The following is a 23,259-nucleotide window of genomic DNA, read 5'->3' on the forward strand; positions in this document are numbered from 1 at the left end:
TGAGAACAGGCGAAGCATTTTACCAAATCACTGTTCCTAATCGTTGGGAGAGACCAACCGGTCAACCAGCCGGTTGCCCGGCCGGTTGACCAACCGGTTGACTGCCTAAAGGTTCAAACGGTTCGAAGAAAAAGGTTCAAACAGTAAAAAAAAAAAAAAAAAAATTTTTGCCTAACCGGTCGACCAGCCGGTTGACCAGCCGGTCGACTAGCCGGTCGACCACTAAAAGGTTCAAAAAGTTCAAAAAAAAAAAAATTTCGCTTAACCGGTCGACCAACCGGTTGCCCCTGGTACAAATTTGATGAAAGTACACCGTTGGAGCGAGTGGTATCAAATTGGTAAAATGAGTCATTTTTGACTCAAATTTGGTGAAAAATCTGAGTAACCGTTGGAGATGCTCTAAGTAACCTAAATACACCTAAAAAACCCAAATATATATAAAAAATTTAAAAATTTACTAAATACAAAAACTTAAAATATTTTCATATTTTTTATATTCATTAATTTTTTAAAAAAAATTCTTCGTAAAACTTTTTTTTTTAAAGTACATTTACATTATGTATATTTTTTTAAAAAGTTAACTAAAATATAAAAAAAAATTATTAGAAATCACAAAACACAAAAAAAATAAAAATAAATAAATTTAAAGGTACATTTACATTATGTATATTTAAAAAAAATAACTAAATATAAAAAAAATTAGAAATAACAAAATATAAAAATTATTTTCAAAACTCATAACTAATCAGAGTGTTAATTTAAGAATAGAAATTTGTCACAATATAAATTGAATAAATAAAATTTTTTGACACCACACAAATTAAAGTTATCGACACAAATCTCAATCTTGATGTCATGTGTTTTGCTTTTCTCATTACCTCATTTGAACCAAAACTATAAAAAACAGAAAAAAACACAAACCTTATTTCTTCATTTGGAGATGTGAACGTCATATGCGAAAGGGGGAGAGACTGATTTTCAATTGAAAAAACAAATTCATAAAATAGCATTTTCATTTATTAGAAAAAAAAAAAGGGAAAAATTACATATCAAGATATTTTTATATAACTAGTTATAAATTAGCCAAAAAAAATTATCAATATTAATAATTAAAATCATAAAATTTTCAATAATTTTGTAATTATTTTTCCAACAATCCACTGAACTGTAATTTTCTCAATAAAAAAAAAAACTCAGTTTATTAAATTTCATTTTTCTGTGTTCATTAAGTCATGTTTGGTTCATAACTGTGAAAAAAAAAAATCGAAAAAAGAAAACAAAAATATAAATGAAATATGACGACATTTCACTATATTTTATCTACGTTTTACACATTTTTTTCCCAATCCCTTTTCAAATTCCTCTACAAATCCATGAACCAAACATGACATTAGAATATCTTTCATGGCCCAAAAAAATGGATGAACTTGAAAAAATAAAGAGAATCTGACCAAAGTTTCAAGATCAACACTCACTGCTAGAACAGGTCTGGCCAAGTCATGAGCTCCCTAGATCACTTGACTAGCTAGTTTAGCAATACAAAACAAGCCTTAGATAGTTTTGGAAAGTCCAAAACCAAAGTATTTATCAGACAATTCTTGAGTAATTGCACCGGCAGAGAACACAAGGCCTGTTTGCTGCAACTTTTCTCAAGTTTAAAGTTAATAAGCAACTCTATAACCTGCACCAAACAGCACCATAGAGACATACCAAAAACACCTCAATGCCTCCATATTAGCCTTAAACATCATCTACCATTGGTGCCTATGATGCAACTAGACTCCAGCTTTCTTGGAGAAGCCATCTATCTAGTGATCTTGGTAGTCACCATGGCCTGTGTTTACCATTCCAATTAGACTTCAACAACTAATTAGGCAAAGAATAATGTCTTCCAACATGCCAAAATTCAAAGATTATCAAATTTTTTATCAGAATAGATAAAAGCAATCAAAAAACATCTCAATGATAGGTTATATGTAACAGGACAAAAAAATTCAAAGTCGAGAAATAAAGAAAAGAAAGGAAGAAAAAAAACCAATCACCAGACTAATGAAGTATATAAAAACATTTGTATAATGTACATTAGGAAACAACATCAAGGCTTAAGTTGTTCTTAGTCTTCATTGTAATAAATCCTGTACCCATCCATGGTTTCACAATGAAATCCCCACTCTTCCACTTTTAAGAGGATTTCTGAGATCGAACTGTCGTAATCAAACATCCTTTTGTCACACATGATGCAAGCTGCACTTGACAAAAATATATAAGCCCAAGCCAGCGAGTAAACTTTATAGACTACCAAGGTTAACTGGAAAAAAATGCAAAGAGAGTAATGCACCTTCAAGAGTACATGAAATTCACCATCCAAAACAAAGCAAGCTACACTTGAAAAATATATAAGGCCAAGCCAGTGAGTGAACTTTATAGACTACTTAGATTAACAGCAAAAAAGTGCAAAAAAAGTAATGCAACCTTCAATAGTACATGAAATTCACCATCCAAGAGAGAGAGAGAGAGAGAGAGAGAGAGTAAAAAGTATTCATCAAACATTTACAACTCAAAAGCTACATATAACTGAATGTAGCACATTTAAGTTTATATACTTTTGACTGCCAATTAACTCAAATAACTATAAATACAACACTGCAATCTACCAGACAATTTTGCACAAGGTAAATGATAAGCAAACCAAGTAGGTACTAGCAGCAAATGTGGCTAAGCCGTATGTTAAGTCGAACTGATATTATCTTTCTTTACTTTTTTTTTCCCCTTTCAATATGTAAGTTGTTTCGGACAGACTGTCTTACCATTGAGTCAAGTAGTCAATCAACATCTTCTTCTCCTGCTCTCTCTCTACATATGTATACCCTGAAATGCATTTATAATAACAAATGGGGAAATGAAATACTGACACTACTTATAAAAGCCCTACACCAGAGTCCTGAGATGAGATGATTATACTTATATATAAGGCGTGTATCGATTCGAAAGTCATGATACGGAGTAAACAAACTCAATCTGTACCTACAATGTGAAACCAATTTTTATAGCTTTGGGAAGGTTCGGTTAACTGATCTAGGGTTTTCGTACAATGGAAAAGACAATGCAAAGGAACCAGGGAATGCCAAACATTTTGATTCATCTGTTTTTCATCTTCATCTTTTTTGGGGGGTATGTTTTTAATGCTTCCATAGGTTGACATGGGTTCCATATCAGTTGACCACAACAGCAGCCCAGCTAGGTGAGACTCTAGTCGGAGAGCCTGGTCAAGCCTGAATAGCATCACTCTTCTCTACAGACTCGTTAAAGCATAACACAATCGCAGGATCGGGTCCTAATAATAATCAAAACGATAATAATTTCCTGTCATAATACGATCAGCCGATCACCTAAATCAGCAAAGTAAGTCCAGAACATACTTTGACACCTGCAAGAAACCTTTTATCCCAGCAGAGGGCAAAGTAGGGAAGAAAAGGAAGAGGAAGAGTGGAAAAGTGGGGAAAGAAAAGAGAAACGCCAGATGATGCTTTGTTCTATTCCATCCTGCAAAATTAAATTCCTAATTTCCAGTATATTTGTGAAGAAATTGAAATAAGCCCAAATCAGGTGGAACAAATTGGTTATTTAACACATCATAAGTGCGAATAAATCAGACATAAGAATAATTATTCGGAAGCCTCATTCATTATGAGGGCAAAAGGTTAGGCAACCGATGCATAACCATGACCATTTATCAGAACAATTATTTAGCATTGCTTACATGCCTTTCTGAGACCCATGCACCTATTTGTTCATGGACTATCAGAAGTTTGAACCTTCATGAGATTTACACTCACGCTTAGGAACATAAATGACGTGGCAACTAGTTTTGGGTTTCAAAACATGAGATGGCATAAAAAATAAATAATATAATAAAAACAATAATAAAAACGAAAACAAAAATGAACCAGAGGCTTTGAGTTTGTTCTATTCCATCCTGCAAAATTCAATTCCCAATGTCCAGTATATTTGTGAAGAAATTGAAATAAGCCCAAATCAGGTGAAACAAATTGGTTATTTAACACATCATGAGTGCAAATAAATCAGACCTAAGAATAATTATTTGGAAGCCTCATTCATTATGAGGACAAAAGGTAGGCAACCGATGCATAACCATGGTCATTTATTAGAACAAATATTTAGAATTGCTTACATGCCTTTTTGAGACTCATGCACCTATTTGTTCATGGACTATCAGAAGTTTGCACCTCCATAAGATTTACACTCACGCGTAGGAACATAAATGACGTGGCAACTAGTTTTGGGTTTTAAAATATGAGATGGCATAAAAAATAAATAATATAATAATAACAATAATAAAAACGAAAACAAAAAGGAACCAGAGGCTTTGAGTACTAAGATATAGGTTGAGTGACCAATTAAATCCAGCTGGCTTACTGAACTAGTAGTGGTATTAGACGAGAAAGGACATGAACTACAACTAAAAGATATGTACTATACATATTTGAATATATTTCATAAAAGCTGAACTGAATATAGGAAAGACCTGAAAGCATGGACCAAAAGAATTACTGACACAAGGGAGAGACAACAAAAGAAGCTGATTTCCGTGAGTCAAAACCTCACCACAAGGCAGGCAAACTAAATAGTAAATCAATTTTGACAAAAAAGAACATCCAAGCAAAAATTTGATAAAGAATATCCCAATAACATATTGGGTATGCCTTCAACTATCTGGTAGCAAAAAGGAGCACAAAGGAAAATGGAGATAAATCAAACATAACAATTGAAATGAAAAATGCTATTTGCACACCAAAAGTATACTCAACTTCAAAACACTTTGCTTTGAATTTGAAGCTCATAAATACAAAGCACACGTTAGGTAGGTAAAAGAATATCGTAACTGGTGCTTATGTCAGTTACCAACAGACAAAATCAAGACCAGAAAGTAGCATTATTCATCTCATTTAAGATATTGTTGCAATAACGTGATCTCCATGTCATCATATTACCAGCGATTGATGAATAGAGTTTTTAATACTTTCCTATTAGAAAAATTAAATCAATTACCTAAACTAAAGCTGAATTTTTTTTTTTTGTTGGCATCAATCCATGTAACACTATAAAAGATTGCATCTATTTTCTCCAAATTCAATTACAGCACTAACAAAATACAGAAACCTATTACAAAAAGCCTAAGTACCATGCTAAGTTTTTCAATAGAAGAAATATAATTTATAATAATTACTATTACCTTCATTCTCCAGCTACCAACCCTACGTTAGCTCCAAACATTTATTTCCATAAATAGTCACACACATTAAAAAGCTAATAGAAACAAACCAACAAACATATCATAGTTTTAGTATCAAAAATGGAATATTTATAATAGCAGGAATTAGAGACAAAGAGAGCTTTTGATAAATATTTCAAATATTTAATCAATTAGAGATTAAAAAAAATAAAAAATAAAAAAGAAGGTATTACTAACAGAGTTTCAATTTTTTCTACAGAGTGGCAGTTTACTCTGAGAAAACTACCTGGGAGGCTCAATTTTGCTGACCACTTGTGTTTGATCCTCCACCATTGTTGCTACTGCTGTTACCATCTCCGCTGCCACTTGACTCCGGAGACCCAAATGCCCCAAACGGCCACGGCAACGCTATTCTAAACCTCCGCTCCACCATCCGCTGACCTGGAGACCCTCCGTCACCACTGCCCGACACCGCATTTGTATTTCCTAAACCAGTTTCCCTCTGAGTTCGATTCTCGTAATCAGGATCATCTGTCGGCAACTCAAACCGACAAACCGGGCACGAATTATGCAATTCCAACCACGGAACAATGCAATCAGAATGGTAAACATGTTTACAAGGCATTTGCTTAACATCCATACCACGCTCAAAATCATCTTTACACACAGCACACTGAGCCAATTCAGAACTCAACAATCCATCATCAACAGTAATGGTCGGAAGCGCATTCACAGCAGACTTCGAAGCCGGCGGTGTTCCGTATCGATTCGGATCGTTCTCGGCCAATTGCTGAATCAATTGCTCGAGCCCTGGGCCGACGAAGTAATCGCCGAGGTTCGCCGGAAGCTGAAACCCTTGCTCCGACGAAGTATTGTTGGCGACAACGAACTCGATGTTGGCACCGCCGGCGGCGAGAGCGGCGAGGTGGTTCTGGAGAAAAGCGTAGGGGTCGAACATGTGAGGGTCTTGGGCATAGGACGATCGAGTTGGAGAGAACAAGTTGGGGAAGTTTCTAGGGTTTTGGGGGTCACTGGAAGAGGAGGAGAAGAGAAGAGGGAAACCACTGAGGAAGACGGAGAGAGGATCGGAGAAGGGAGAGAAAGGGTCGAGAGGTAGATGAGGGTTAGGGTTAGGGTTTGGATCTTCGTATTCTTCGAGAAAGCCGTCATCGCAAGAAGGGCAGAGAAGGTCGGTGTTGGGAGAGGGAGTGACGGTGACCGTCCGATTGCATTGGTAGCAGAAATAGAGCTGTGGGCCGCCGTCCACGACGGTTCCTCCGGCGGAGGCCATGTTTTCGATCGATCTATAGGTGAGGAGAGACACAGAAATTTACAGAAGAGAAAAACACTTTTGTTTTGTCCTCTGTCTATTTAAATGATCGAAGCCGAGAAATTCTACTCGCCTCACGTGGCCCAACCACCCAACATAACATGGGACGAGGGTTTCTCCTTTTTTTTTTTTTTTTTTTTTTTTTTTTTTTTTTTTTTTTTTTTTTTTTTTAATTCGAAAAACAATTAAAATATGTAGATAGGCAGGATGGGCATCGGCCGTTGGACCGTTTATTTTTTTTAAGATTTCAAAATATAATTTTATATCTTTGAATTTATAGAATTATAATTGTGTTTAATTTAAGGGAAATTTACCCATAAGTCCTAATTTCTGAAAAGTTAAATCATTTAGTCTTAAAAGTTTTCTTATGTTCCATTTAGTCCAATTTGCACATCAATCTAATGTTCGAAACATTAATCTGATGTTCGAAAGCTAATGTTCGAAACATTAATCTGATGTTCAAAATCTAATGTTCGAAACATTAATCTGATGCTTGAAACATTGTAATGGGACCTTTCAGTCTATAAGAAAATTTTTAGGACTAAACAGTGTATAAGTTATTAATTTGGGATTTATAGGTGCATCTCCCATTTCAAAGGATTTTATAATATTTTAATTAATATGATATTAAATGTTTAACTGTTAATTCGATAAGCCTTTATTTATTTATAAAAAAATAATAGGTACTCTGATGTTTAGTTTTTTTTAAGAACTTATGTATATAGCTTGATGAATAGATTTAGGAATTATAATTTATATTAGAATTGTGATTGAAATGATTACATAAGTCCGAGGTTCGGGTTTGGTGAATTTGGACAAATGTTGGCACAGCTCGATGAATGACCACCCTAGATAGACATGGTTTGTTTTTTAAAAAGTTAATTTAATTTTTTAAAACTAAAAATTAATTTTATATAAAGAAATAAAAAAATTGTATTATTTTTATATTTTTAGAAGGTAATTTGTTTTAATTTTAAAATATATTTTTAATACTTATTTTTGTCAAATTAATTTTTATTTTTTCAAAAAATAATTTAAAAAACTCAAACCAAACAAGCATATGTGAAACAAATTTTTTTTTTTATCAAATTAAAAATTTAGTAAATTCTTTATCAAATTAGAATTTGATCAAAATTTAAATATATAAAATTCTTTATCAAATTAGAATTTGATCGAAATTTAAATATATAAAATATCGAAGATGATTTTTTAATTAAATTTGATGAAAATATAAATTACAAATAAAGGATAAATTTTTAAAAAATTTGATGAAATAATAATAAAAGCATTGAAATAATTCATATTAAATTAAATTTTTTACTTAAATTTATATTTAAATTAGATAATAATAAAAAATTGATGAAAAGTTGAAAATGCTCATAAGCGACAATAATTGATAAGCTGCTAAAAGGGGAGTTGCATGTAGCTGATACGTGAGAAGGGAGTTGTAGGCAATGAAAAAAAAAGGTAAATTATGTAAATAAGCTCGCTAGTTTATACGATATGTTCGTCTGGTCTTTGTAGTTTTAATTTGTTTAATTTTATTCCTTAATTTAATTAATTGTATTATTTTAATCTAATAAATAACGGTTGTTAAGTTAATTTAACGGAAGATTAAACAATATGTCAATTTAGACCATGTACTATGATTTGTCAATTTGGTCTCTGTAGTTTTAATTTTCTCAATTTTGATTGGGACTAAATTGACACATTATGAAAAATATAGGGACCAAATTGATATATTATTTGACTTTCTACTAAATTAACTTAACAATTATTATTTATTAAACTAAAATGACACAATCCGTTAAACTAAAGGGTAAAATCTAACAAATTAAAATTATAAAGATCAAATTGACACATCGTGTAAACTACAGAAACTATTTACATAATTTTTCAAAAAAAAAATGACTTCATAATAGGTTGCATGTGGTACAGATTTAAATCAAAGAAGTTTTACAACCCTACCTCGTTTATAGTGCGATTTAAATTCTTGTCCTCTCTCATATCAGAGTGTTTGGCTTGGAGACCTTGTTGGGTTACAATCCCTTAGTATTTCTCTACATTTTATGTATAAGATATCGTTAGTGTGGGGATATATTTCTTAGGTACCAACATGTGGCATGACGACGCCGACATTTTTGGCCGAGGTACCACGTGTCATAGAAATTACGCCGAGGTGATCTCGGAGTTGTCGAGGTTGTCTCCGAAGATATCGGAATCCGAGATAAGCGGATAAGGGACAAGAGTCTTAGGACAAAGAGGGGACTTAGCCAAGATAAGGATAAAGCTCTTAGAGAGTTTATCTTTATCTCTTGAGAAATCCTAAGTAATCACTAAATTGAAGTCTATAGAAGTCATGCTTCTAGTAGGACTTGGATTGAGTTAATTATAAAAGAGAGGCACCCCCATGGGTCTAAGGTACGTAGTTTTATACTCAAACTTGTGAGTTTAGCACTTGATTATCTTTGAGAGATATACTGACTTGATCGTTGGAGTGTCCCCGGGTGGAGGAGCCACCGCCGAAGCCCTTTCTTTCTGTTACAGGTTACTGGAGCCATCTATTCTGCCAGTGTTCTCCAGCTGATTACTAGGCGGGCAGTGTGGTAAGAAAATTACTCACACAGTTAGATATAAGGAGTTGAATATAAAAATAAATAACAAATATATAAAGACACAGAAGTTATCAATTGCAAGAGAATACACCATCTTTAAAAGTAGTTTTGCGCATAGTAATTCTATGCAGCAAGTATCGGCTGTCTCCCTCCAAAATTCATAGCCTATTTTTTCTCAATTATGATGTAGAAATCATCCATAATTACTCATATAAAGATGAACATAAACATAAAGCGAAAACAAGAATAATAGTTTATTGTGTGTCAAAACACAATGAAGTGGTTTGTACATATGATGGAAGTCACACTATAAATGGGTTTTTGAGGCGGAACTATTTACGACGGCACACATGCCGTCTCAAAAAGTCACTTTTTGCGATGGCAGAAAATACCGTCTCAAAAAAATAGAGTATTTGCAACGGCACCATTTGTCGTCTCAAAAAAGTAGAGCATTTGCGACGGCACAATTTGCCGTCTCAAAAAATGAGAGCATTTGCGACGGCAGAAAATACCGTCGCAAATGGTCTCATTTTTTGAGACGGCAAATTGTGCCGTCGCAAATGCTCTCATTTTTTGAGACGGCATATGGTGCCGTCGCAAATACTCTGCTTTTTTGAGACGGTATTTTCTGTCGTCGCAAAAAATGACTTCCGTGTTTTTTGTTTTTTAGTGAATATTTTTTAAATTTTAAATATTCTTTTTAGATGCACCTTACTTAGATGTATCTAAAAAAAAATTATGAAAAATATTTTTAAAAATTAATAAATATATAAAAATACAAAAAAAAATGTATTGAATTATTGTATTTTTGGTATTTAGTGAATTTTTAAAAGATTTTTTTTTACAATTTTTTATTTTTTATTTTTAGGTGTATTTATGTTAGGTGTGTCTTAAAAATTAAAAAAAAATACTTAAAATATTAAAAAAATTCAGTAAAAACAATATAACACGAAAAATATGAAAGTATAATTTTCTCAAAAGAGTTTTTGGAAAACTTTAACCTAGTATAGTGATTGTGGTTTTAAAACAGCTTCATATATATACAGTCACAAAATGGTTTGGATAAATTCTAGTACTTTTTTCTGTCGCAAAAAAAATAAAAAAAAACAATGTCGTCTTACTCTTTTGATATAACATTTCTCTTTTCATTCATTTTTTCATCTTCCTGTCTCTCTGTCTCTATCTCTCTCTTTTCTCTTTATTTCTTTCACTCATCACTCTTTTTTCTCTGTCTGTCTGTTTTTCTCTCTCATTTTCTCTCTGTGTCTCTCGTCTATCTCTCTTCTCTCTATCTCTCACATCTGCTTTCTCTCGCTCATTTCTCTTCTCTCTATCTCTCTCATTTCTTTTCTCTCTCTCTCTCTCTTATCTTTCTATCTCTCTCTATCTCTCTCGCTCATTTCTCTTCTCTCTCTGTCTCTATCTTTTTCTGTGTCTCTCTCTCGCTTATCTATTTTCGTTCTATTTCTCTCTCTTTTTGTCTATCTCTCGCTCATCTCTTGTTTCTCTCTCTTTTTCTATCTCTCCATTTATCTCTCTCTTTCTCTTTCTCTCTCTATCTCCTTTTCTGTCTATCTCTCTCTCTCTCTCCCTCTCCCTGTCTCTCTCTCACTCATCACTCTTCTCTTTCTCTCTGTCTACTTGTCTATTTGTCTATTTCTCCCTCACTATGTTCTCATTGCTCACTCTCTTACTCACATCTTCTCTATTTATCGAGCTCCTTCTCGATTTATCGATCCATTATAAACGACGTCGCCTTACTCTTTTGAACATTTCTCTTTTCACCATTTTTTCATCTTTCTATCTTTATGTCTCTGTCTCTCTTCTCTTTCTCTCTCTTACTCATCACTCTTCTCTGTCTGTTTGTCTCTCCCTTTCTCTATGTGTCTCCGTCTCTCTTCTGTGTCTCTCTCTCTCTTCTGTGTCTCTCTCTCTCTCTCACTCATCATTCTTCTCTGTCTGTCCGTCTCTCTCTTTCTCTCTGTGTCTCTGTGTCTCTGTCTCTCTTCTCTTTCTCTCTCTCACTCATCACTCTTCTCTGTCTGTCTATCTGTCTCTCTCTTTTTCTCTGTGTCTCTCGTCCATCTCTCTTCTCTCTATCTCTTTTTTTTTTCTCTCTCTCTCTGTGTCTCTCACTCATCTCTTTCTCTTACCACTCATCTCCTCTACCACTTTCACCACTACTGCAAACGCCATTTCACTACCACTACTACTACCACGGTCGCCATTTCACCTCTACGACTAGGGGTGTGCGCGGTGCGGATCGGTGCGGTTTGAGAGAAAAATAGAAACCGTATAGCGGGTGGCGGATTGATAAAAGTGTCACTAGAATTTGCCATTTTCCTTATCAAAAACCGGCGGTTCGGTTGGCAAATAATGGCGGATTTGCATTGGCGGTTCGGGCGGATTGGCGGTTTATAAAAAATATAATTCAAATTACAAAACTTAAATCAAAGAGTAAAAAAAAGACTAGAGATACCGTGATGTTAAGCATCTTGCGAAGTTTTCTTCTGATGCAGCAAGTATAGCAACAACATGATAATATCAAAGACTATGCCATCAGTTCATTACAAGCATCTGTGGAAGCTACAATGATCAAATACAATACATAAAATTTCCCTCGAGCAGTAATGTAATACTATATTCTAAGATATAGAATAACAAGCAAACTTAAGTAAAAAAGAATTTTTAGAATCTTATAAAACATGATTTAATAGCGGTGCGGGTCAGTGCGGTTTGGAAGAAAAATAGAAACCGGCGGATTGATAAAAGTGTCACTAGAATTTGCCATTTTTCTTACCAAAAACTGGCGGTTCGATTGGCAAATAATAACGAATTTGCCTTGGCGGTGCGGTTTGGTGCGGTTTTGGCGGTTTCGGCGGTTTCGGCGGTATTATGCACAACCCTATCTACGACTACCATTACAACTACCATCGCCACCACTCCACTACCACTATTGTCACTACTACTACTACCATTACCTCTTTTTCACCACTGCCACTCCATCTACTCTACCATTACCACAACTTCACCACTAATTTCCTTCGCCATCACCACTACCACCATCGTCTCTTATCCACCACCTTCACCACTACTGCCGCTTCCTCTCCTCTACCACAAAATATTACCTCTCTTCTCTCTCTCACTTATCACTCTTCTTTGTCTGTCAGTCTTTGTCCCTGTCTCTTTCTCTCTTTGTCTCTCGCTAATATCTCTTCTCTCTATCTCTCTCATCTCTTTATTTCCCTTCTCTCTCGCTCATTTATCTTCTCTCTCTCTCTCTGTCTCTCTCGCTTATCTTTATTCTCTCTTCGTCTCTCTCTTTTTCTATGTCTTTCTTTCGATCATCTCTTTTCGCTCTATTTCTCTCTCTCTTTGTCTATCTCTCGCTCATCTCTTGTTTCTCTCTTTTTTTCTATATGTTTCTCTCTCTGTCTCCTTGTCTCTGTTTCTCTATATCTCTTTCTCTCTTTGTCTCTTTCTCACTTATCACTCTTCTCTCTCTCTTTCTCTCTCTCTGTCTGTTTGTCTATCTCTCGCTCTTCTCTCTTTCTCTCTACTACTACAATTACCACTCTTCTACCACCGCTATTCTATCTCCTCTACCACAACCACAACTTCACCACTTATCTCTTTCACCATCACTTAACAAAAAAAAATATATTTTTCATTAGCCACAAAAATTAACTTTATTTTAATGGAAAATATTATCCCTACTTTTACCAAATAAAAAAATAATAATAATTTTGTATTCATTAAAATAAATATGAAACAAATAAATTTTCAACCTTACTAAATGAAAAAATAAAAATAAAAATTCATTAACTATAAACAAATTATTTTAATAAAAAATATTTTTTTTTAACAATGACATCCTCTGTTGCAAAAAAAAAAAGAAGTCGTTTTATTATTTAAATATTCATTTGTAATGAAAATTAGAAAAAAAAAAAATTCAAAAAAATTTCCATTCTCCCCCCTTCCTTTTCCATTCCTGCTTGGGTTCCCCCCACCCCAAACCCAAAATCCCCGATCTCCCCCCCTTTCCATTCCTGCTCGGGTTCCCCCCACCCCAAACCCAAACCCAAACCCAAAATCCCCAATCTCTTGAACCAAAATCCCTAATCTCAAAATCCCTAATCTCTTCTTATGTCTCTCTCTCTCTCTCTCTCTCTCTCTCTCTCTCTCTCTCTTCGTCTCAATTTGTTTTAGATGCTGATTCGGATGATTCACGGTCGAGGAGGAAGAGGAAGAGCAGGAGTTCTAGGCGTAGAAGTAGGAAATCGGAATCAGTCGGTGATAGTGAATTGGATGAGTTGAGTGAAGACATTCACGACGGCCTTCAAGACGAGCCATGGGAAGAACGAACTCTCCACCTCCTTTACAACTCCAAGATCAATCAAGGTCTCTCTCTCTCTCTCTCTCTCTCTCTATCAATTCTTATTGATTCATTACCGTGACGTGTTCTTTGATTATCACAGATTTTTCAATTGCTAAAGTTCAAAAAAGTGGACGAAAGAAGCACAAAGTGCCCTGGATGTCGAAGAGAGCTATGGCAATTCCCCAAGTCATCATCGAACTTCAAGACCAAGCCCTAAGAGAATCTACTCTCCGATCTCAGTACTTTCCTTCTCGAGATCCATTCTAATCTCAAAACCTTCATGTATAATTTTCTATTCTATGATTAATTTATTTCTTTCTTGGGTTTCTTGTTAATCAACCTATCAGTTTGGATTCTTTTCTTATTATTGGTTTCTTTCTGAAATTGGGCAGTACCAAATACAAGTATGAATGATTTTTTTGATATTAGGGGCATTTTGTATTTTTGAAAATGCTTTAAGGGTGTCTAAATTAACATTTCTTCTGACCATGTTTACTTTATTCAGAGTGACTGAAGAAGTTGTGAATGAAGGTGAAAAAAATGTGGCTTCTGAGAAGCCGGCTGGAGAGGAAGAAGCAACAGATGTTAATAAGGAGAATCCTGCAAATGAGGCTGCTGAAGAAAAAGAACCCGAGGAGAAGGTGAATATCTTCTATTTTTATATTTTAGATATATTGATAATCCCAAAATTCACCTTCTCATGGTTGATATATTGATAATCCCAAAATTCACCTTCTCATGGTTAAGTTCTGAAGTTTCAACAAAGAAAAATGGACATTAAGCAAGTTGATGGCAGGTTAGACTGAGGTTACGTGTTGATAAGAAAATGCCTTTTCAGATCACTTTTGATCTGCCAACAACTTGGTTTTCTAAGCAAATACAATGCAAAATATATTACATTCAGCATTTTGGAATTTATTTTCTTCAGAATTGTCCATATATGGGTCTTTTTTGGTTTTTCCTTCCCCTTTTGGTAGAATTTTATTTTATTTTTAACTAATTGATAGCATGTTTTCTAGTATAATAACATGATTGTGCTCTTCAAATTCTTCATGTTTAAACCTTACAAACTCTTGCAACTTGGACTTCTTGAGTATTTCTTCAAATAAAGGATGGGCACGATATTATATACTCATGCTGATTAATTCTTGTTATGTTTTGATGAAAACGATACAAAAAGGAAAGAGGAGAAACAGAGATGGAAAGAATAGAATAGAGAAGATGAGTAGAGAAGTAAATCATAGAAGAGAATGGAGTAGCAAAAAAAACGGAGAAGAGGAAAGGATGGGGAGAGAGCGTTACTCCTGTAATACTCAACTTAATTTGAAACTAATTTTGTTTTACTCCAATGAGTGGCTATGTGGGCTTCATAAAATGCTAGGGACACAATTACCCACTAAAACAAAGCCTACCTAACACAATAATCTTGCAACCAAAATTCTGTCACTTAAGCCTCTAAAAGCCCTACTAAAATGAAGAAAAAAACAATTTTTTTTGAGATACTCGTGATAATAATGCTTAGGAAAATGATATTAACTCACATCACACTCTTTTGGTCTTTGCCTCTAATTTTTCATCGTCTTTCCTCTCATGTGAGGGAGTGTGAATATCATTTCCTAAAATATATCAATCAAAATTTTATTTTTTTAAGTTTCTTATCATCTTGGCTGTAGCAGAACCTTTTCAATAGTGCTATCCTAAATGTCTGTGTAGGAATTTGAAGGATTGATTGATAATGATTACTCTATTATGATAACAAAAAACTTTGAGGAATTCAAAAGTCAGGACGCAGTTCATCTGTGTAATTAAGCATGATAATGGTATTTTTTATGCATCTCTAAATATTCTTATGGTAATTGTCCTGAAAACAATACAGGAGATGACACTCGAAGAGTATGAGAAGGTGCTGGAAGAGAAGAGGAAGGCACTGCTGGCCCTTAAAACTGAGGAAAGGAAGGTGGCTGTTGACAAAGAATTGGCATCCACGCAACAACTCTCAAGCAAGAAGGACAATAACGACATCTTTGTTAAATTGGTGAAATCCGTTGACACTACTTGAATTTTTCTTTTCATAAACTCACAACTATATTAATTATGAGTTACATATGATGTTTTATATAGGGTTCTGACAAGGATAAGCGAAAAGAATGGCTGAAAATGAAAAGAAATCCAAAAAGGTATGATGGTTTGCCTGAACTTTTCAGAGACATAGTTAAACCTTGTGGTCAAATTTGCGAGCCCTGCACTCCTACTTACTATTGGCACTTTTTTTTTTGTTTGTTTCTTTTCTGTTGATCTGCACATTGTTTTGTCTTTCTTTTAGTTTGCGTTGTTGATTTGGATTTTGGATCACTGTGAACTGGCAGTCTCAAAACGTCTAGTGTATCTGCTCCACATAACAAAGATGTTTTATATATTGGTGTATATAGTTCAAGGGCTCACATTGAGAGTCTTAACTGGACAGTACTTGGCCAATTATTATATGGCTGATCGAGTTATTTGGACATGGCTTGCGGAAAGATTTCTTTCATCCATTGCAAGATATTTAGTGAACTGCTGTTGCCCTTTTCTTGGGGTTTTCAAAGTTTGCCTAAATGCAGTCCAAATTCCTAAATTGTTGAAAGATAATTAAATAATGGTCCTACTAACGATATCTGATGGATGTTTGTTAAGGACCAAATAATGTCAACAAACAATAAAAATCATATACACATTTCACATATTCCTATACACGTTTATTTACACTTTTCACCTATTTCAACACATTTTATATAGGATATAGCCGAGGATTTTACGATTTCATGCATATTGCCTTCCTTACCCTGAAATTTGTCGTCAATACTCATGTATTTCTCAGATACTTATCCTTTTGGTGGACGTAAAATGCGTGGTGTTTTCAAATTTTGGGTTAACTGATTCTTGATTCACTTGTTGCAGTTTGCCAGCATTAACGAGTTCTTAAAGCCCGCTGGAGATAGGTACTACAATTCCGGCACCCGTGGTAGGGGTGGGCGTGGACGTGATTCGAGAGGAGGTTATGGTGGAGGAGGTGATTCGAGAGGAGGTTATGGTGGAGTAGGTGCCAAGTGAGATTATTACGTCATGCCCTCTTCCATCAATCTCTACTGTCCTTGTTTGACTAGAAGAATAATGGAGTTCTCTGTATCAAAAAACCAAAAAAAGTTTTTAATGCCTTAAATGTAAATTTCAGGTGTTTCTTCGTGTGTTGTTCCCATGTAGCTTCCTCCCCCCATACTACTATGGTCTTTTTTTATGTTTTGAAAGTTTGGGACACATGAAAATTTAATTTATGACATGAAATTTTTGTTGCTCAGTTTTGTTTTCAATAGATGGAAGACAATTTAGGTTTTATCTTTGTTATTTTTTTCTCATTCAAGATATTTCCATTTATGCTAACAAATTTCACATTTTACCCTGTCAGTTTTGATACTTGGCAAGTACCTAGTAGTTAGTAGTTGGCTAAAAAAATTCACATTTTTAATAATTTTATCGGAGAATTTTTTTTTTCTTTTTTGTGACGGCACTATACTGTCGCAAAAAACAGAAAATTTTATTATTTTTATTGATTTTGTTACAGGTTTTACTTTTTGCGACGATACTAAACTGTCGCAAAAAATAGAAATTTTATTATTTTTTAATACTTTTTGCGACGGCATTACACTGTCGCAAAAAAATAAAAATTTTCATATATTTAATACTTTTTGCGACGGCACCACACCGTCGCAAAAATGGTGTTTTTGCCGTTGCAAAAAAAGACTATTAGCGACAGTATTTTTTGCCGTCTCAAATAACATTTTTAGTGACGGTAAAATAGTGTCGTCGCAAAAAAGTCAAGAAATTTCAAACATTATTAGCGACTGTACAGTGCCGTCGCAAAAACTCTTTTGCAACCCCTCCATTTGCGACCCCCTCTTACCGTCGCAAAAAGTCATTTTGCCATCGCAAAAAGTTTTTGTGACGGCATTAGGAGTATTAGCGACGGTATTTTACCGTCGCAAAAAGTCAATTTTTTTGTAGTGTCGATCGAGTTTAATCAAACGGCAAATTAATTGCATAATCAAATCTTGCCAAGAAATAAAGATCAATGTTTTGGAATCACAAAAAAGAAAGAAAAAAATAAGTTCAAATTAGGTCGCGAAAGTTGCAAAAATAACTTAAGTCTTGAATGCATGCAAAGTCCGATTTGATAGATTTGCACCACATATATGCAATGATCGTAGACGTGCACCTTGTTAATTATCTAGTTTAGTTTCCAACCCAATTTTCTCAAATTGCTATCCGCAATAGCTACCTTTAGGCCTTGCTACATTCACTAGACCAATGAAGTGATACCGTATAAATGGTGAAAAACAAGTTGGTAGCAAACCAACGGGACAAATCAAATAAGGAAGCTTCTTGACTTTAAAATTGATGGAAAAAACATGGTTTTATGGTAACTTTAATATGAAATTAAAGTAAGTTTTGACCATCGGTTGAGGTGAGATCAAATTAGTTTAGATTCTTTATAATAAGATCTTTACACTACAAAAAGAATAACAAAAAATATTAAGAATTGAATGTGAAATTGTCTTATAAAGTTGGCCTCATGAATGAAGTATTAGAATAGTGTACAACTACTTATCCCACATTAATTGTAGAAGAAAATATTGATGGGTATTTAAAGCTTAAGATTTTGGTAAGTGCACAAGTCCTTTGGGACATCCAAATTTTCCGAAGGAAATGAGTTATGGATCCTTCAAGTATGAACTTGGACCAAAACTATGGTCCAAATTGATTATACAAAAATTGCCACGCTCGTCGCCCTCTTGGACTGGGTTTGTGATACACATATGTATATATGGAGCGTACAAGTGATACACTAATTATCATAAGTTTTCTTGCATTACTTCTTCAGTTTTGTAGAAATTGAATTTTGCATTTGTTGCAGAAAGGCTCCTATTCCCCATTGTATATAAAAGGAGACCTCCTCTTTGGTTTTAGGTACAGAATTTTTGGCTTACATATTATACTTTCAATCTGTTCCAATATTATTCTTCTTGTGTAAGAGAGTACTGTCATTGTTAGTTCGCCGAAGCTAAACATAAGGTGCTTCTCCGTTAGCGGGTTTTAACCGTTGTTTCTTGGGAGACAAATGCCAACATACCTTAAGCACTCACAGTGAGGCAGCGAATCTGTTTCAAGGAGACTATGGTTTCTTGTCCTGTCTTGTTATGTATTTCTGTTCATCTAATTGTAATTTCCTGCATGAGTTATTGTTTTGTAATTTAAATTATTAAATATGAATCGGTTTATTTTTATTTAATTACACAATTTATACAACAATCTTAAAACAAATTATATTTTTTCCATGCTATTGGATAAATAGATTTATATGAAATTAGGATTATACACTATTTATTACATGTCATTTGCTTCTATTAGTATTATAATAAAGAACAGACTCTTTAGATTATTTTCATGGGTGAGGTGTACGTTGCACTGTTGCGGTAAATTATTAATATAAAAACAAAACCAATCAAAACAGAACTTGTGTTTGTTTTCTTAGGTATGGTAGCAAATGAACAAGCACTTTTCTTATTACATGAGATGTTTAGGTAGATTTATATCTTTTTGGTTCTGCGTAGGAATTTCAGGATGTGTATATAAGCCCACTGTTTCATTGTATGATTTCATGATTAGGAATTCACATTAGTTTAAATATTAATATAATTTGCATGCCTTTTTATTTTATAATTTTATAATATAATTTATATGCTTATGAATCTCTAATTTTAGTTAAGATTGACATACTAATTGTTTTCTACTTTTCTAGTATAGTATACATGTTAATTGTTTTCTATATTCTACTTTAATTTACATGTTAATTATTTTTTAGATTTTTAGTAGAATATGCATGTTTTAAATTTTCTAGATTTTAGTTACATGCTTATCATTTTCTAGAGTTTTAGAATTATTTGCATGAGTTTATTTCTAATTTTTAGTTTAATTTACATGTTAATTGCTAGAATTTTGCTTTGTAAAAATGTCATATAATTCTTGCCTATTAAATTTTTATTTTAATTGTTTGGAATAATAAGTTTTTTTTGTAACTTGTCTGGCTTTATTTGGAGTTAAAACACTACAAAAATTTTAGTTTTTTACAACGGCAAAATGCCGTCGCTAATATTCATAATGCCATCTCAAAACACTTTTAGCTACGACAAATCACTTTTAGCGACAGTAAAAGGGGGGTCACAACAAAGGGTGTTGCTAAAACGTTTTAGTGACGGCATAATGACTTCGCCTTTTGTTTGCAACGGCATCTTACTATTACCTATAATATGTAAAAAAATGAAACCTTTTGTGATGGCACTGTTGTATCGTCGCTAAAAAATTTATTTGAGAAGCCAAAAAAATGTTGCGAATTTTTTTTTTTTTTGCGACGTCATGACTTCTGTTGCCAAAATTTTTTTGCAACAACATTGCCTATGTCGCCAAAAAACAAATTACATTTTGGCTTTATTTTTTTTGCAACGATGTGGTGCCGTCGCCAAAAAAAAAAATGCAATAAAATTATTAAAAATATTCAAATTACCTGTGTTAAATTAAAAAAATTGAAAAAGAAACCAATAATTGCATACTAATATAAAAATTCCTGTATAGAAATAACAATTTCTTCATAATAAAAACAATTTCTTCATAATAAAAATATTCTTACATTCATAACTACACATCAGTAAAATTATCACACTACATAATGTTGCATAATACATATATAATGTTTAAATACATAATGTTGTTCACAATTCAAAATAACATAAACTAAAAATAAAAGTTTTCCTCATCATTCTCCGTGGGAAACAAAAACAAAAGTTAGTCGCATTTTTCACATGCATGCATTCCACAAGAAGCTGCTAGAAATGGTTTTGGAAAAACAGATTTTTCCTCAACTTTGGTCTATTTTTTGGGTGGGACTCATGCGCCAAAGTTGGCAGGTCTAAGTGGTAACGCTTTCTATGCCACGTTATGATTCACGTAGTATATTTAGTTGCTCAAAACCATTATCGGGTGAATGAGAAATTGAAGCCAAAATGAACTCCATGGAAATTTCTATTAAGGTTTGAAATAAGGCTTGTCCCACATTGCTTTAGGAGCCAACCTTGGTGTGGGTTTATAAGGCTTGGGTTTGGAACTTGGGGTAGGCCCCAAAGGACACTCAAGTTTTATAGCGGAGAAAGGTATGGGCAAAGTGGGCTAGACCCATTGGACCCAAAATAAACACGCGCGTACCACCGTTCGGTTGGGCGCGAGTGCGTGGTGTGAGGTTGGGTTAGGCTTGTCCGGCCCAATGATTATTTTTTTAGGCCAAAAACATCTTGGATTTTTATTTTTCTAAAATTAAATTCTTACCTTTTTTGAATTTAAATTTTGAAAACAATTCTAAAATGGTGTCCAGATTATTCCTACACCCAAATAGGTCCATGTCTATCCAAAAGAAACCGAGCAGATTCAGTTATCTGTTCAAAATTCAAACCGAACAGATTGTATCTGTTCAAAACAGTGCCTTACTTGTTCAATTCAAACTAGACAGATTTTGTATCTTTTCGAACAAGTACCATACCTGTTGGATTCAAATCTGAAAAGCCACCTTTACATTTATAAATAAACAAGTCCCTCATTTGGTTTTTCACACAATTTTCGTTTTTAAATTTGCTATTGCTCTCTGCATTTTGCCGCATTTAATTTTCTGTAAGAAAGAGTGTAAACAAAAAGTGTGTTCATTGTGCGAATAATTTGTAGTGCTGCTATTATTTTTTGTTGATCATTTTATTCTAGGAGATAGACGTCCACAATCTGAAAGCACTGTTGTGGAGAAGTGGTTTGGAAATACTCTTCAGATCTTGGGGGACGCTCGTGATCCTCAGCTAGCCACCTGAAAAAGAATTAACACTCCGGTCGGGGGTACCGGAATTAGCACTCCGACGGGCAAGTCAGTCTCTACTCTCTGAATTGCTTGTATTTTAAGTTAAGTGTAATGGTTCTCACATACCTCTTTCTGGCTGGTGTTCTTTTATTTATATATTTTCTTTCTTGGGCCTCGAGATTGGGCCCACTTTCAATCCGACATTCGGCTTCTTCCGTAACAAACCGCTTTTCACTCGGCCTCTTACTCAACCGACTATATAGCCGAGCAGGGCAGGATTTGAGCGTGCGAGACGACGCCCGAGTGCTATATATTTCGACTATTCGACCTATTTACCACTTCCAATATTATTCGGCCCCCTCAACTGTGGAGAGGAGGAATTTGTCTTAAGGACACAGTGTTAAACACTAGACTTGATCAAAAATTTGTCCGAGAAAATAATAACATAAGTTCATTGATTACTTTTTTTGTTTAATTATTTTTTTTTCTGTTCTAGATTTTGATTTTGTTTTTGTAACAAAATAAAAATTTGTTTGTTATTTATTTATTTTTATACATTGTTTTGATTTTTGTAATCAAACAGTCTCTCTCCTTTCCTTTATTTCTTATGTGTTCTGCTTGTTGTTAAGTACACAAACAGAATTTATTCTTAATACAGTGAAGATTGTCCAACAATCTTAAGACATATTTATTTTCTGTGTCTTCATTGTATTAATTTTCTGTGCTTTTACAAAGTGATATTCTGATTGGAAAATACAAATAATAGTCATATACTGTTTGACAAATAGTAGTAATATACTGTTTATTTTCTTTGACAACTAATAGTAATATACTAGTGTCATTAATAATTTCAGAATATTAATTTGTGTAGTAGTATTACAGAAAATTATTGTGTGGTATTTTATTTTTCTGGTTTTAGTAACAAGAAAAGTAAAATTATTTTGTGTTATAATTTATTTTCTGGTTTTAGTAACTAGAAAATTAATATGTGTCTTGATTTTTCTGATTTTTGTAATCAGATATTATGGCTACTGCAACTGAAAGTGATACTCCAATTGTTAGAACGACTCTGGTCCCTATCTAGAACCATGTGCAAGTTCCAATAATTCATGGAGAAAAATTAGAAAAATTTAATGGCACCGAGTTTAAGAGATGACAGTAGAAAATGCTGTTCTATCTTACAACTCTTAATGTGACCCAATTTCTCCGTAAAGAGGCTCCAGTACTTAAAGAGGATGAAAGTGATCGGTAAGTTGTTGACGCTGTAAATGCCTGGAAACATTTTGATTTTTTGTACAGAAACTACATCCTCAATGGCCTAGAAAACATGTTGTATAATGTTTACAGCTCTCTGAAAACAGCAAAAGAGTTGTAGGATTCTTTGAAGAAAAAATACAAGACAAAGGATGCCGGCACAAAGAAATTTGTCATTGTTAAATTTCTGGCCTTTGTTATGGTAAACTCGCAAACGGTAATTTCTTAAGTTCAAAGTTTTCAATTAATTTTGCATGATATTCATGCTGAGGGTGTGTCTCTAAGCGAGTCTTTCCAAGTTGTTGCGCTAGTGGAAAAATTACCACCGGCTTGGAAAGATTTCAAAAATTATTTAAAACATAAACGCAAAGAAATGACCATGGATGAACTGATTGTAAGACTAAGAATTGAGGAAGATAATCGGAAGGCCGAAAAGAGGAATGGTAAAAATCTCATCAAGTCCAAGGCTAATGTGGTTGAACATGTGTCCAAACCATACAACAA

General features: G+C 33.9%; 2 protein-coding genes across 4 annotated transcripts; one reads left to right on the forward strand and one right to left on the reverse strand.

Moving 5' to 3' along the window:
- Positions 1-1,913: 1,913 nt before the first annotated feature.
- LOC114256146 (E3 ubiquitin-protein ligase RING1) lies at positions 1,914-6,713 on the reverse strand. Of its 3 annotated transcripts, XM_028195750.2 has the most exons (4): positions 5,541-6,668; positions 2,808-2,868; positions 2,339-2,379; positions 1,914-2,244 (listed from the first exon to the last, which is right to left on the reverse strand). In XM_028195750.2, the coding sequence occupies exon 1, from the start codon at positions 6,543-6,545 to the stop codon at positions 5,550-5,552; it is 996 nt and encodes a 331-aa protein (XP_028051551.2). In that variant the 5' UTR covers positions 6,546-6,668; the 3' UTR covers positions 1,914-2,244; positions 2,339-2,379; positions 2,808-2,868; positions 5,541-5,549. The 3 variants fall into 3 exon arrangements, 2 of the variants coding, with proteins under 2 accessions (XP_028051551.2, XP_028051550.2); XR_014358146.1 differs by lacking the exon at positions 5,541-6,668 and having other exon boundaries at positions 2,808-5,481; XM_028195749.2 differs by lacking the exon at positions 2,808-2,868 and having other exon boundaries at positions 5,541-6,713.
- A 7,222-nt stretch (positions 6,714-13,935) lies between these two features.
- LOC114265331 (RGG repeats nuclear RNA binding protein A) lies at positions 13,936-16,911 on the forward strand. The gene is given in 5 exon segments (XM_082911849.1): positions 13,936-14,218; positions 15,454-15,612; positions 15,699-15,723; positions 15,726-15,754; positions 16,515-16,911. Coding segments are annotated over 5 exon segments (597 nt in total). The 5' UTR covers positions 13,936-13,987; the 3' UTR covers positions 16,668-16,911.
- Positions 16,912-23,259: the final 6,348 nt, after the last annotated feature.

Source organism: Camellia sinensis, unplaced genomic scaffold, assembly GCF_055761805.1.
Source record: "Camellia sinensis isolate YWXY unplaced genomic scaffold, ASM5576180v1 Unanchor14, whole genome shotgun sequence".
NCBI lineage: Eukaryota > Viridiplantae > Streptophyta > Magnoliopsida > Ericales > Theaceae > Camellia > Camellia sinensis.